Source organism: Bison bison, unplaced genomic scaffold, assembly GCF_000754665.1.
Source record: "Bison bison bison isolate TAMUID 2011002044 unplaced genomic scaffold, Bison_UMD1.0 scf7180017864153, whole genome shotgun sequence".
Taxonomy (NCBI): Eukaryota; Metazoa; Chordata; class Mammalia; order Artiodactyla; family Bovidae; genus Bison; species Bison bison.
The window spans coordinates 414,622-430,946 of record NW_011494725.1 but is presented as its reverse complement, the minus strand read 5'-3'; the positions used below and the strand labels follow the sequence as shown (position 1 = coordinate 430,946).

The following is a 16,325-nucleotide window of genomic DNA, read 5'->3' as shown; positions in this document are numbered from 1 at the left end:
CACTTACCCCTCCGCTGGTTTAGATGCTAATTGCCAAGAGATTTACTTAGATGCAGGGTAAACAGATGTGTCAGTATGTTTCCTCTAAATGTAACTACCTACCATGTGTTAATGGACAGATGTGTGCATCGTCTCTGAGAGTGAACCAGAGGTACCCGCATCGTCTTCCACGGTGCAAACCTCCGAGCACAGCGCCGGGCTGTGCCAGAGGCCCAGGGAAGGGCCACTGTCTTTGTCTTACCCCTCCTTCCACCACCCAGACCTGAGCGGGGCCCACTGCTGTCAATAGAACTTAGTGTAAACACAATTCATCAGTTAAATTCCCTTGAAGGATGATGAAAAGAAATGAATTATTTCCAAATGAAGGATGTTACTCACTCTATCCTAATCGTGTCTGAAAGTGGACATGGACTAAGCTCTATTGACACAGAAACAGGGAAACAGGAGAACATCTACTAATTAGTGGTGTGAGTTTTTTGTTTTTGTTTTTCTTTTTTGAGTTGTTTTTTCTTTTTCTGTTTTCCTCGCCCTTTATCCCCATGCAGACACAGCTGGTATTATTTATTAGTGCTTTGAAAGTCATCTCCCAAGCTTCCTCATTTTTATGAGTACAATGGGGAAATAATTTCTGCTCAGTTTTTGTAAGATATTTTTAATCATTTGGGTAAAGACATGACACTGATTCTTAATGTTATTCACAGCATGGTTGTTATAATTTGGGTTGTTTGGCGTTTCTGAGCTGGTCCCCGCTATCCTTCTGCCATGAAATGTTTGTCTACGCAGACTCGCCTGTCTTGTCTAGAGAGCCAGGCATCTAGCTCTCTGTCAAGATTATTTAAGAAAGATGGTTATTGATGTTTCCTTCCTGCATGGGAGAAAATCATGCTTGCTTTAATGGAGATTGCCGAGAGTCATTTTGAAAGCATCCTTGTATTTCACGACGTTTTCCCCCATTCTGAGGGCTCTATTAAAAGTGCTGCTAACTCTAACCCTCCATCTGAGGTTTTCCTGGATCTCAAGTGCTGGTTAACGACTCTCAGTTCTGAAAACCACCTCAACTTAAGATCCTCTTAAATAGGATCTTTCTTCTTGTTTTGGTTTTGTTCGTGTTAGTTTTATTTGCACCTAAATTCATTGGGGAAGAGAAACATTTTCTTAATCAGTTGGCCACTAATCCCCCACAGGAGTTAAAAAAAGAAAAGTATCTACTGTTCTTAGCTTTTGATACCTAGATAATAAGAGCTGCTTATTACTTGCTGTGAATTTATGTATTGCTTAATTTGCCCAAAGAAAGAATATAAAGATAGAATCAGAGGTATGAGGATATAAAATTTTAAGACTACTTATTTTACATAGGATACGATTTTCAGACTCTTAAAACAAAAATTGCCATACATGCAACCAAAAATGTGTGACTCCTGGGTAGTGATGAACATAGCAAAATGGGCATTAGGAAAGGAAACTAAATAATTATTTTAGTGCTAGTTATTAAGGCCAGTTATATAACTTTAGTGTCTTAATTTTCTTTGACATTTGGTTTCTTTAGTAAAAGAGGACGTGGCATTGCATCCATGTGATAAGCAGACAGTATTAATAAAGAGAAAAATATCTCATGTCTTTTGAGATATTTGGTATGTGGGATGGTACAAACTAGTATTACAAAATATAATTATTATATTGTATTGCAAAATATTCTATCATCATGTAGTCATTTATCTAGATAAGTGTTATTAATTCATATTTCTCTAGATAGTAAATTTTCCTGATTTCAAATTAAATTCTTTGGGAGGAGTTGGAACGTTTCCCCCCGACCCTTGTGCTGCTGCTAAGTCGCTTCAGTCGTGTCCAACTCTGTGCAGCCCCATAGACGGCAGCCCACCAGGCTCCTCTGTCCCTGGGATTCTCCAGGCAAGAACACTGGAGTGGGTTGCCATTTCCTTCTCCAATGCATGAAAGTGAAAAGTGCGAGGGAAGTCGCTCAGTCGTGTCCGACTCTTTGCAACCCCATGGGCTGCAGCCCATCAGGTTCCTCCATCCATGGGATTTTCTAGGCAAGAGTACTGGAGTGGGGTGCCATTGCCTTCTCCCCCGACCCTTGTAGGTACCATGTAATTCCTGAAATCCACAAAAGCACATCCACACTGCCAACATGAAAACTGGTGAAATAGGCATGATTTATTCCTACTGTTTCTTCCCCTCCTTTTGTGTCCCCTATCCTGAAATTTCTGGGTCTTCATGTTGCCTTCAACACCAACCATGGTGTCTAATATCAAATAGCTATCAGTAGACATTGCTGAATTAATCACCATCCATGGATGCCCCTGACTCTGATAATCTTATGTAGCCATCCTCTTAATTCTTTTCCAGATTTTCCTGGCTTGGTCCTGATTTCCCCAAATATTTTTTTGTGCTGGGTAACTACTACCAAAACTACTAAAAGAAGCCTTACTAGTGAATTGTGCATGCGTGCTCAGTTGTGTTCGACTCTGGATGGTAGCCTGCCAGGCTGCTCTGTTCATGGAATTTTCCAGCAGAATACTGGAGCGGGTGGCCATTTCCTACTCAAAGAGATCTTCCCCACCCAGGGTTCAAACCTGCGTCTCTTGCATCTCCTGCATTGGTAGCGAATTCTTTACCACTGCACCACCTGGGAAGGCCCTCTAGTGAATTACCAGGAGCTTATGTATTTACTGCACTATCTTTGTGACTAACAGATACAAGCTTTAAGGTCCGCAAACTTGAGTTCAAGATTCATCCTATTCATTCATTCATTCATTCATTGTATCAGTTTCTAAACCAAAGGGACCCATTGAAAGGCCAACCTAGTATCTTAATAGGTATATGATAAGGCACAAGTGCTTAATAAGCATGAAATGCAGATGTAAATCATAAAATGCTGTGCCAGTATGAAAAATCAATTTAATGGCATGCTCTTTCCCAAAGTAGTACCTCTGTTAGTGGAACTATTGGCTAAAGGCACATTTGTGCAAGAAGGACTTGTGTTCACACTATACTGTCTGCTTTAGAATTGAGGCAGTGGACTCAAGATTTCTTGAAAGGAAACATCCTGTCCCTTATTCAGCTTGTATTTGCTAGAGTACCTGGAGAAAAATGTCTTTAGAATTATATCTAAATCAAGTTGCTAGGTATCACAATTATTGACTTTCTCAGTATTTTTGGTTTAGTGCTCTAATTCATCACTAAATATGGATACATACTTTGTTCCTTGAGAACAGAACAATTCACCAAAATTTTTAATTCAATATGCTTAAATTATTCTATATTTAAAGTGTATAGAGCATATGTTACAGAATAGTCATTTACCTGCAGAATAGGCTTCTTTTCCTTTAAATGAGATGAAAACCTACTGTATCCTGTAGTCATAGAAAATTCAAATATATTAAAACCATCATATTTTGTAACAATTCCCATAGACCCACAATGCATTTATCCTATGCTGTTACACAGTGTTCTTATTCAAGATTATATTGAAAGCATCTTGGGTATCATTGCCATAGAAAGAAAACTTATGAATTTCTTTGGTGCCTACATTTTAGATTCTCTGCTGACTGTAACTTCTATACTGTTGCTTCCTTTTCCAGTTTTTTAAATGCAAAGTTGTGGTGACTATAGATTCAAATGATTGATTCTCTTTGTACATTTATAAATGAATGTGCATTTATTTCAATGTGAGGTTTAAAGCATATGCAGTTTATTTAACATAACTGGGCCACAAGCTAATTTTTTTTTTTTTTTTTTTTACAAATAGCTTAAAATTAGAGTTTTACAGTTCTTAACACAGTTTATATTATAGTCCTCCACCTCTGCCTTGGGTTTTCAAATGCTTAAAATGTTTTTGTTACCAAACTAGATTTATTCATACAAACAAATATGTTCCTCTCGGTATGAATCAAAAACGTTTTTAGAATTAGCAAGTTCATGAAGATGTTTATTACATTAAATATAATCAAGAGCAAAAGATTTCTCATTCACAAGTGAATTACGATTCTAGGGGAAAAGTATTCAATTTGTAAACCAAAACCATCATCCTTTAGGATTAAGAAGAAAGTGAAAAAACTATTACAATGTTATATGTAGTTTTTAAAAAAATTTAAAGAAGGAAATGAAGGTATTTTACTAAGTGTATGACATTGTTTTAAAGATTTTTACTAGTGTATGGTTGATTTACAATATTGTGTTAGTTTCAGCTGTACGGCAAAGTGAATCAGTTACACGTATACATATATCCACTCTTTCTTAGATTCTTTTCCCATATAGGCCATTACAGAGTACTAAGTAGAGCTCCCTGTGCTGTACAATAGGCAAAAAGCATTTTTAGTTATCCTTATTAGGATCCTTATCCTTATTATCCTTATCCATTTTATATATAGTAGTGTGTATATATCAATCCCAATCTCCCAATTTATCCCTCCCCATTTTTAACCCCTGGTAAGCATAAGTTTCTTTCTACATCTATAAGAGTATGTAACCTTTTGATTAAAGTTTTTCCAAGGATTAGGATATAATATAATTTACAACATGAGCTGAGATAACTATAATGTCTTGATAACTTTTTTTTTCCATTGCTAATTTGGCAACACTTTTTTTAAGCAAGTACATATGTGTAGAGGCTACTACCATTAGGTTTATTCAAGGCATATCATATTTGAAGCCGTAGTTATTGAAGACATTAGTCATAGTTCTTGAAGAACATTGTGAAGCTGCAACAGAAAACACACAATAAATGACTGGACTCAGATTCACATCCTTTGAACTTGCTGGAGCGCTACCAAGGGGCGCATAGATTAAGAAAAAAAAAAAATGCTTTTAAAATGTGCTGGTCTTTAGGTGCCCTCTACTGTTTTTCCAGAACGCTGCAGTCACACACAGGCAAGGGGAACCGGTCTTAAAGTTCTTCATTCAAAGCCTCAATTAACATCATGTTAGTCCACTAGATTTAGTACTAATGTTTCGTTCACTGTGGACTTGTAAAAAAGCAGTTTACAACTCTCTGATGGTCTGAGCGCTGTGCTTCCTTGCAGGGAAAGGAGCAGTGACAGGTTTTTACCATTGCTGTAGGAGTGTTCCCTCTTCAGCAAGGACACAGCTCTTAGAGATATACGGTCTTTTCTTGGAGGTGCTCTGGGATTAACTAGGATGGGAACTTGCCCAGATTTGTACTCTCTGAACCTGGAAAGTTTTTTAAAATATGTTTTACATATTTTTAAAAGGTTGATCAAACACTTTATTTTTAGAAAATATCCCTGGGTCCCTAGAGGATTTTGATTTTGTGACTAAATGTGTAACACATCAGAGGAGTTTATCTAAGTCTGAACATCTGTGGAAGCTGCCTTAAGATTCTCCAAGAGATAGGCTTTGACTAAAGTGGGTCCTCTTCCAAGTATTGATCCATTGCCTTGCATTTTGACAATGCAGTCACTTGTTTCTAAGTTATATATCCTTTTTCACATCTTTCTCTTTTTGAGATGTAGATCCACTTTAATGTCTGAGCTCAGGCTAACTCTCTCTTGGCACAAACTAGGAAATTATCCTTTTTGGCAAAATCTCAATACTTTTGATATTCTAGAGCCAACTAGGTAATTTACAAGTTACATAATAACTTTCAGAGGTTTTTGTCCATGCCAATCTTGGTGATTTCCAAGCTGATCAAGATGAAAAGAAAGCTTTTATGAATTCTAATATATGGGGTTTACATGGCGTAGTTATCTTAAATGGAGTCTCTAAGGTCATGAGCTTCCCAAGTTAGGGAAGACAGAACCTGATACACCACCAATCATAAAAGTGCCCATTACTTGATGTATTGTAAGAAAAGGAAGCGCCTAACTATTATTCTAAGATGCCATCAATCATAGTACAGCCAATATCAGAAATGTTAAAATGTGAGGGGGAAGAGAGTATCTTAGAATCAATGAAATAGGATAGTTTCCATGAGCAACTGGGCCGTGTGCTAATATATTCTTTATTTATCATTCATGATTTAGGACTTGGAATTAATAATTCTCAGCTCACAGTGTGAGATGAACAATTCTTCACACAGATCTAAATTTCAATCTGGAGATTTGAGGATCAAATGTGCTTTTTTGGAAATGTCCTTTTTTCCCCTGAGTCCTCTTAAAGAATTTCCTTATCCGCTTCCCATCTTAATGAGATGCTGCATTGCTGTTTCTGAAAAAAAAAAGAGAAAGAGAAAGGCATTCTGACTTAGATGTTAAGGCAGTGCCCTTCAGGCAGTTTTGTTTAGGTTAGGGTGAGTAGTGTACTGGCTTTGATGAGATGGCTCATGGTGATATTAACTTATCTCGTGTAGTGCCTGGTACAGAAGATACTTACTAAATCTTTGTGGCATCTAATCTTGATGTTGAGAATGCTTTCTAAACGCAAGAGTGACCCAAATGCATGTTATTAGGTAATTCTCTATACCCCAAGGTTTACATCTTTGCCACTTGTTATCCTAAATAATAGAATTCCATTCAAGGCTCTGTGATAGCATTCATCTAAAGAGAGAGGTGATCCGTGGATTTGGGGCATATTGTTTCATACAACATAGTGGAAAATCAAGGTTCAAGTATGTCTCTGTTAATAGCAGGTATAGCATAACACAGAGTGAAAAGACGAGGTACCTAGAGTAGGTCCCTGTGTAACTGTTCTTGTCATAGTTATCTAGCTGACCTTAGCTCTTGTCCTAAAACGTGAGGTTAGGACGCTGAACGTTTTATGGTCCTGTATGAAGCAACGTCGGTGCTGCTATTCTGCCCTTTATCGGATATGACTCTATCGTATACATCCATGTTGTAGTTGTGTATCTAGACACTGAGACAGTTATTTTCGTTTCTCTTTCTTTTTCATCAAAAAGACTGTTTGATTTGACAAACTGGTTATTATGGCCAACTGATGCAGTTAATTTAGTCACTAGCATCACTGTAGATTTGTAGCTCCTTCCCGTTAATAAAGGTTCATATTTATGCACCGGTAGCTCAGGAGAACAAAACATAAATATACTGGGAATGTGAGGAATGTCTCAAACAAGACACAAAATATTGCTTAATTGAGTGGCTATAATTTTATTTCCTTCGCTGCTTTTACCTCATATCAGCCATAGTTCATATTACATTCTAGAGGGCTGAGTGTTTCTTTAAATGTAAAATAGACTTATATCACTAGAATTCTGAATTTAATCTTGTAATAATGAAGGTAAGTAACATAACTGGATTTAATGGAGAGGCAAATCTAAATAATATTATACATGTAGTCCAGTTTCAGTTGTTTGAATTTTCTAGCATATCAAGTGAGATGGACTTTCATTCAAAGCCCCGGTATTGAAAAGTATTTTTCAAGTTTCAGGTAGAATTCTCAAGGGTCATATTTCCATTCAGTGCAATTATTTCTGATGCTTCTTAGTAGTTACTGGGAAATTACCCAGAGTAATAGTTTTCATTTAGTTAGTTAATCTTATTTGTGATTTATAATGAGATATTTGATCGCTGTAGTTAAATGAAAAGTTACATTGAACTAGCTTGTAATCACATTCTTGTTTGTGACCTTGGACGTAAGAATACCATATTATTAAATGCAAGTTTTTTTTTTAACTTCTTAAGTCAAATGTCACATAGGAACCTCAGAGACTAGCTGTAGCAACAGTCTAGTGTGATCATCTGTTCTGTCCTCAAATGCTTTCTAATGGGCCTTAGGAATGCTGTATCCCAGAAGCGCCACACTGCTGGGGAGGATGGAGACCTTTTCTCCTCAGGGTAGATCCACTGACATTCAAATCGCTAGGCACAATGAAGGGTAAGGGTCTCCATTACACATCTGTCTCCAAGTTTAGCTCACCTGGAGAGTTTTGCTTGTTTTTATCTTACAGATTCCCTATGCAGCGAGCTTGATCAGGAAAGAAAAGCTTGGTGCCCATCTCAGCAAAAGCTAAAAGGTGAGCTCACCAGAGAAAACTCTCTGAGTTGCTTGCTTGTGTTCCTCACTGATGTACTTGATGGTAGCCCCCTGGCACCGGGGGCTGGGTGGTGCTGCATCCTGTGTTTAAGCTGATACACTGCTGAACTTCATTCTGGGCCTGGGACTTCCTTAATAAAAAGCTAAGTGCATCTTACAAATTCTGCAGAAATTTTCTAAAGCTAAGGAAATTCTCAAGTCAGTCTTGCACATGTGATCTTCATTCTGTTTTGAGGTTTTCTGCTCCTTCTGGTTCCTCCTAACACCCCGATTCCCGGTATGCTGAAGGAAATCAGAATGTCTAAAGCCGTGCTTATTATGTTTCTTCTTCTTTGCTCTCTTCTTTGCTCAAATTCTTGCTGAAATCCAGCTTTCAGTGAGTTACTGGCAGATGGTGCTGTGAATAACCGCAGGCGACATAGACCTTCGAGAACTTCTTCTGCACGTTTAGCCATTCATTCTTTTATAAAACAGTCCTTGTTTCTCTACAGATGAAGCTGGATCCAATGTCACATATCTGGCAACAATTTAAAAGATAAGAATTCTGGACACCTAGGGGAAAGAAGACAGTAAAAGTTCAATGACCGTATTCAGTTCAGTTCAGTTCAGTTCAATCGCTCAGTCGTGTCCGACTCTTTGTGACCCCATGAACTGCAGCACGCCAGGCCTCCCTGTCCATCACCAACTCCCGGAGTTTACCCAAACTCATGTCCATTGAGTCGGTGAAGCTATCCAACCATCTCATCCTCTGTCGTCCCCTTCTCCCCATGCCCTCAATCTTTCCCAGCATCACGGTCTTTTCCAATGAGTCAGATCTTCGCATCAGGTGACCAAAATATTGGAGTTTCAGCTTCAACATCAGTCCTTGCTATGAACACCCAGGACTAATCTCCTTTAGGATGGACTTGTTGAATCTCCTTGCAGTCCAAGGGACTCTCAAGAGTATTCTCCAACACCACAGTTCAAAATACTCAGAATATACCTAAACATTTCAAAAACAACTTTTTATGATATAGAAGAAGATATATATAATTATTAGAACTGAAAGAATGCAAAGCTAGGACACTGTTGTTTTTGTAGAAATGCGTTAAAATGACCTAGCAGCTAGAACAGCTAAATCAGTGAAAAACTCAGATGTCAGAAGTGGTGTTTGTGCGTGCTCGTGGCCAACTAGGATTGTGGTCATTTATCAATTTTATTCATTCCCATCTGAATGATTCTACCCACTCCTTCCCTCTGGAACCTATTTTCAATTCAATAGAATTTATTGGCAAAAAAGAAAAATAATTCTATGCAGTGCAGGTTCGTGGTTCCTTTTCTTTCCTTCATGTTTCTCTTCTGCCTATCACAAGCTTCCTCTACTATGCACGCATGACAGTTCTACTTCTTGCCATCATCTTTATTAGTGATGTATGCATGCATGCTAAGAGGCTTCAGTCAGGTCCAACTGTTTGTGACCTTGTGGACTGTAGCACACCAGGCTGTTCTGTCCAGGGGATTCTCCAGGCAGAAATACTGGAGTGGGTTGCCATGCCCTCCTCCAGGGGATCTTCCCGACCCAGGGATCGAACCCACGTCTCTTACATCTCCTGCATTGGCAGGTGGGTTCTTTACCACTAGCACTGTCTGGGAAGCCCCTTATTAGTGATAATCTTCAGTATTTGTCTTAAACAATTGTACGTATGTCACATTTCATTAGGAGCTCAAAATTCTTTCCAAGACAATCTCTCATTCATATGCTTTCCCTTAATTTTATGCACAGGGACTTGAGATACGGTGAAGAGAGATTTTATGTCTCTGTTGCAAAACCAGGAAGAGATTCTAGGCTTCCTGACTTTAAGTGCAGTATCCCATGGATGGAGGAGCCTGGTAGGCTGCAGTCCATGGGGTCGCTAAAAGTTGGACATGACTGAGCGACTTCACTTTCACTTTTCACTTTCCTGCATTGGAGAAGGAAATGGCAACCCACTCCAGTGTTCTTGCCTGGAGAATCCCAGGGACGGGGGAGCCTGGTGGGCTGCCATCTATGGGGTCGCACAGAGTTGGACACTACTGAAGTGACTTAGCAGCAGCAGCAACTTAGTCCTTATACAGTGACTTCTGTGAGCAGATGTTTAGCAACAGAGTTGCTTGGATAATAAGTCATTCTGTTTTGAGACACTCAGATATTGTCATTCTGTTTCCGTCTCCATGAAGTCATACACTTATACAAATGCACCTGTGAGTTTGGCTTCATTCTGTACATTCAGGTATTTGTCTTAAGTCTGAAGTTGATTTGAGTGCTTTCTTTCTCACTTTTATAGACCAGGTTTGTCCCAGCAGTGTGAAATAAATAATTTTAGGACATTAAGTCTAATAAATCTTAATGCAGGGTATCAAGGTAATCAGAGCAAGAATCATCCAAAGGAATACTGATAAGCCCATATATATAAAAGCTTGAAAATATCAAACTACTTTTCTTTCAAATCAAAGAGTAAATACTGGAATGTGCTTTTAAAGTAACCTTTTCACTGAAGTATAGCACAGTCACCAAAGGCTACAAATCACCGAGTTCTACAAGTCGTGAAGTCAAGAACTCAAAGCTCAGTGAACTCGCTTGGGTTCTAACACCTTGTGCCTCTTTCCAGTCACTCCCCTGACCCCAGAAGACTGGGTTTGCTTGTTTTTGAACTTTAGCAAAGGACATTATAGGGAACATTCTCTTGTATCTGGCTTTTTTCACTCCACCTTTGTGATACATCCATTAGACTGTAGTTTGATTTATACTTAGGGACTTCAGTAAACTCTTTTTACCCGTCCACTTCCCCAATTCATCTTCTCTACTTGTCGCACATGAGCTGCTCTCCACCTACAAAATGAAGACCTACCACCCAGAAACCACGCCTTTGGTGGTGGCATAGTGTACAGCGAGGTGGGGAAAAAAAAGATTGATTTGTGTTTAGTAAGTAATGCTTCCTCCATGCTGGTTTTGTTTCCATCCTTGCAGACAACAGGGATTTCTCTAAGTAGACCCTGGTGCTTTCAGAAGATTAGTGGTTACTTAAATGCTGAGCTAAATCAGCCAAGCAGAGAATCACAACCATATTGTTAGAGGCAGTATTTGATTCTCAACATGCCAAGCCTGCAAGGAATTACCCCAGGAGAGATGACAAAATAAAAATCATTACACCAAGGGAGAGAGACAAATTCTGTCTTGCTGAGTGACCACAGGTTTCCAAATTAGGGACTGATGCATTAATGTCTTACGCAAGAGTGACCTTAAGGTAGTGTGCTGTGTTCTTGCCACCCAGTGGATTCCAGTGTGACTATTAGGAGGAGGAAGCTTTTCAAAACCACAGGCAGTCCACTTAATAAGCTGAGCAAGTACTGCCACATATCACTGCCCTACAAATCTTGTTTGTCCTGCATTAGGACACCAGAGATTCCATGTCAAATTAAAATAAAAGTCCACCCATACCAAGGGACTAACTATGCAGTTCCATTAGAAGAGCCAAATTGTGTTTTTAACAAGACCAACCTCAAAATTTAGGTGTATACACTGAATGACTCTTAATTTTCCCTTGATAACTCCTTACAGATCCATTATCCATGGATTCATCGAAACCTTTCTTCAACCTAGGCATAGCTCCCTTTGGGGCAATGAATTCTATTTGTTTAGCTGCCAGCTGTGTAAACTGTAGTTTATTTATTTTCAACTACCTCCTAAAACAAGCCCTTGTTGGTTAGACATTGTACTGTTCTGTGCATTCGCTTTATCATGAGCTCACAAGTACAATGGAAGTGATTTGAAAAATATTGCAACATGTTGTGCAAATTATCCTTTCATCTGGAACTGTTTTTAACACCGGAATTATTCCTGATGGTCTTTCTTACCTTCAGTCATTAATGCGCCCCAGTTCCTACACAGATGTTACAGTGTAATGTGTGTGAAATCTACACCACAAATAAAAATGTCATGACGTTAACACCAATTCAATATTACTTTACATTCTTTTTTCCCAAACTCCGTTTAACATTATACAAATGTCATCCCTGTGACTCAGTGAAACACTTGTGTCTTTCACAGAGAACAGGATCATTTTTTACAAGAAAAAAGTGAATCATAGGTATGGCTCATTCATAGTCATACAGAAACTTGCTGAACAAGCTGGAAATAATAATAACTGGCATTCACTGAGCACTAACCATGCCAGATACTTGGTCAAATTCTCTGCCACGTTCTCTCTTTTGATCTTTACAACTCTTTATGGTTGATCCTATTACTGTCTCCATTTCATACATGAGATCACAGAGGTTCAGTGAGGTCACTTAGCCAGAAAGTGACAAAGCCAGGATTCAATACAGGTCTGTTTAACACTAAGCCCCTTCTCTGTCTTTCCAGGATCATTGGGCTGGTTTTGAAAGAGTCTGGCTTCTAAATCTGACACTACTACCCTATGTCATCTTAAGGAATTTCATTTACTATCTTTGAGGCTCCTTCTTATCTATGAAATGTGGATGGCCCAACCTGATCAAAACCTCCATCAGTTGTAAATGTTGACTGTCACTCTTGAATGCCAGTCTTCTGCCAAATTCTCTCTTTCCCACAAACGAGCTGTTTTTATTAAAGTCTGTTCAAAACCCTAGATAATACCCAAGGGTATAACCCACCTACTTTTGGCCTTCTTTCTGCATTTTTCTTCATCACTGATTGCCTCTTTACATCCTTCTAGAGAGTTTGAAAATATGATTTTTTTCCCTATGCTAACAACATCTAGCTCTTTAGTAAACTCCTATCATTTTTACTGCACTTCTGGGATAACTGCTATTAAAAAATGGCAAGAAAAAGGCCTTAACAGGGTTTGGAGAAATTGTAATTGAACACTTTGTGTTTTCCTTTTGTAACAATCAAAAATAAAGGGTTAGGGCTGGGTAGCATGTCTATTTCTCTCCTTTGATGTCAAACAAGAGTCTCCATTGAGAATGAGAGTGTGCTACCATATTTCTGTGTGTGTGTGTGTGTGTGTGTGTGTGTGTGTGCGCACGTGCGTGCTCAGTAGCTCGGTTGTGTCTAAGTGCTTTATGTCAACTATTTTATCTTCACACCAACCTATTGAGAGAAGTACTGCTACTCTCTTCATTCTACAGCTGAGCATACTGAAATGCAGAGATGAGTCGGTTGTGTGGCCTCACTGCTAACAAGCGGCAGGATCTGACCCAGGTTGCCCACACTTCATCCACTCTTCTCTGACTTGTAACCTGAAATCATGACTTAATTCACATCTTACATTATCAGTTATAAATACATGGTTAATAAACCGATCGAGTGGTCCCATTGATGTTGAATGGCAAAACCTCCAGTCACACCTCTAGAGCTGCCCTAACACCCAGAACAAGAAAAACAGATACTACTTGGACCAGCCAGCCAAAGCCAGCAGGGCACCAGTGCCTGTAGCTCTGTCTGCCCCTTTACCACAGGCTGCCTGTCTTAATGTTTGCTCACAACAAATCGGAGTCTCTGGAACCCAACAAAATGACCTTACTGTGAAGTAAGGGTAGCAAACCGGCAGGCTCTGGTGTAATAGTTCTAGTTCGGCTCAGTGTCAGCAGAGATGTATAATCTAAGGTAAGCAGGCAAACACGTGGGGAAAGGATGATGCTTTCATGGTCACTTGTTTAAACATTTTTATCTAAACTGTACTAAAGATGTCTGCTTTTAAGGATATACTGGATATTACTTTAAATGTTTTAAAATTATCTGATTGTATCATACTGAGGTTGTCATTCTGTGCTTTTTGTCTTATCCCAGGCGCACAGAACCACTTCCTCTTGTGCTCTTGTAAGATACAGCCTGCCCCTGAGCACTTGGGACCCGCACAGAGACTGCAAATGGAAAGGGCTTGGGAATGAGATAGAAAGTGAGGTTCGGGAGAACCCAAGGACAAGTGACCTCAAAGCAGCGTGGACAACCATGTAAAATAGACTGTAGCGGCCATTCGCTCGTGGGGGGAGGGGGGAGCCAACCAGAGCAGTCAATGCTTGTCGCATCTTTTGGTGGAACCAAAGTTCGAGTCTGTGTTTTTAAAGGCCAACCGAACCCAGAGCGTGGGAGTGCTGTTAGCCAACTGGGGTGGGAAACCCATGGACAGTCCCGGGGGATCTCAGGGCTGCACAATTGGAGAGAGCAGCTCTACAAGACTGCCTTTTGCATCTGAAGAAGTGATTCTTGGAGAAAAGACAACACGAGACCTGTCCTAGGAGCGGGGATCATGTTTTAGCAGCTAGGATGGTATCGGCTGTATGAACCTGCTTTTCCTAGCAAACTGGACAGACTTGTGTGTGGCCCCTTCCTCTCTGGTACTTTGCCTGCTGTATGAATGAAGATTGTATTCCTCTGGAAATATTTTACAGTCTAATATTGAGTGTAATTAAGAATATAATCATGTTATCAAAAATGGTATTTAACTCTGTTGTAGTTTCTTTAACATTCATGTGGATAAAAAGTCTATAATAAAAAAACTATGAAGTAAAAGTTGTGTTCATGTAATTATAAACACCTGCTTAGGGGCAACACTAATACTTTTTAGAGTTATTTTGGCTTAAAATGTTTAAGTACATTATTTTTGGAAATGGAATTCCTTCAGAAATGGTTATTAAAGTCTAAGTTTGCCTTTGGCCACTGTCAGCAGCTGGAGTCCTCCCCATCATGATGGTATCTTTGTATGGATAAGGAAAGGTTATAAATTTTGACTATGTCTTCTAACAGTATTGGTGAGGGAGTCGGTAGTGTGCCTTTCTCCTTACTGTGATGTTGAATCAAAGTCCGTGAGATAATTTTATGCCAAAAATTCTGCCTCTCAGATGAAAGAGATAGGCCAAAATGGTGACCCCCTGGAGCCAGGATTTCTAAATTCTGAGTTGAATGGAAGTCTAGTGGATGTGAGAGTGGATGCTCTCCTGCCCTGGAATTGCTAAAGACCATCCTAACTGAAGAGGCATCTCACCAATGGCATCCCTTGACAGACTTCAGATGAAGTTTAAAACGCATTGCCATGATATTTAATACTTATCCCCCACCGTCTTCATTATCGTGAACTATCAACACAAGCTTCACAATTAGCCCACCTTTGAGATAAATTTTCTTATCCTTATCTGCTGCATTAAGAAACCAAAGGAGGGAAACTCATTAGTGATTTTCTTCCCAGCCCATGAAGGACGGGAAGCTGGATCAGAGAAGGGATATAAACAAAGTCCTGGGGTCTGAGGACAGGTCCCCAGTGACACTAGCAAAAAACAACATGAAGATGCTGCATCTGACCGCCAAGAGGAGGTTGTTCTTCCAGGAGCCCGGGCGTGGGGCTCGCACAGCCTTTCAGGCATGACACACATTTCTGAAACTGGCACCCATGCTTGGCACGAGGAGAGAAGCTGGTCAGTCAAGCTGATGGAGAATTGTCTCCTACAGAGGCTCTAGATTACACTTAGGGATGGAAGCCTAACATCCTTAGCTTTGTACTCTAAGCCAATAACACCGGAGGTGACAGAAAATTACCAGGAAAGGCACAGACCTGTCTTCATGACCAGCCACCAGGGGACAGCAGAGGTCATCTTCTGCAGAAACTAAGGGACCAGATAACTTTTCAGAGTAAGAGCAGAAGCTCCAGAGGAGCAATAACTAAAGACTTGCAGATGAATTTAAAGTCTTTTTCTTAAGCAGCCGTGTAAACAAGGTGGGCCACAGTATATAGGGTCTCAAAGAGTCGGATACAACCGAAGTGACTTAGCACGCATGCAAGCAAGACTGAAATGTCATTTTTTTCTTTCCAGTTGCAGCTTTATTTGTCTCAGAGTTATTAGTGCTAAAATACCAGCAAATGATCTTGCAGCAAAAGAAAAATTAGAACCAGATAACTTAAAATATGTCTGAGAGCCTAGACAAGTTATTCATGGCATAGCCCTGAATTGAGTTAATGGTCAAGCTCAGAGTGGGAGACCATTGACCTCTGCTGCTAGAATGCTGAAACTACATTAGTGCCTTGTGGATCTCCAGCTAAATTCCAGGTTCCATGGAAGCCCAGCTCTGCGGCTTTCCTTGAGTGCTGGAGACGCCTGTTCCTTTTTCTCGTGGCCTCAGAGTCCCCCCATCTTTCAAGGTTTTTTGTTTTCTTTTTAATCAGACTGAGTCTTTTCCTCACAAACACTGGTGCTTATCAGTCCTCCATGCAACTCTGAAGTTACGCACGAAAATCTTCAGAAGGAAATCCAGCATATAATATGGAAACATCAATAACCCATTTATTTTCTCGTTGAGCAGAGTAAATGCCTCCTCTCTGTTCTAGCGCCGTATCCTAGCAATGCTTGATGCTTCTAAGTTGGAA

The 16,325-nt window shown here is 39.7% G+C and overlaps 1 protein-coding gene across 1 annotated transcript in view; it reads left to right on the top strand.

Annotated features, from left to right (window-relative positions):
* The window catches only part of SKOR2 (SKI family transcriptional corepressor 2), a 41,723-nt gene extending 27,249 nt beyond the window's left edge, over positions 1-14,474 (top strand). Inside the window, exons 8-9 of the mRNA XM_010840967.1 lie at positions 7,883-7,948; positions 13,757-14,474. Of these exons, the coding sequence (XP_010839269.1) occupies positions 7,883-7,945 (63 nt within the window). The 3' untranslated portion in view covers positions 7,946-7,948; positions 13,757-14,474. The remainder of the gene's footprint in view (positions 1-7,882; positions 7,949-13,756) is intronic.
* Positions 14,475-16,325: the final 1,851 nt, after the last annotated feature.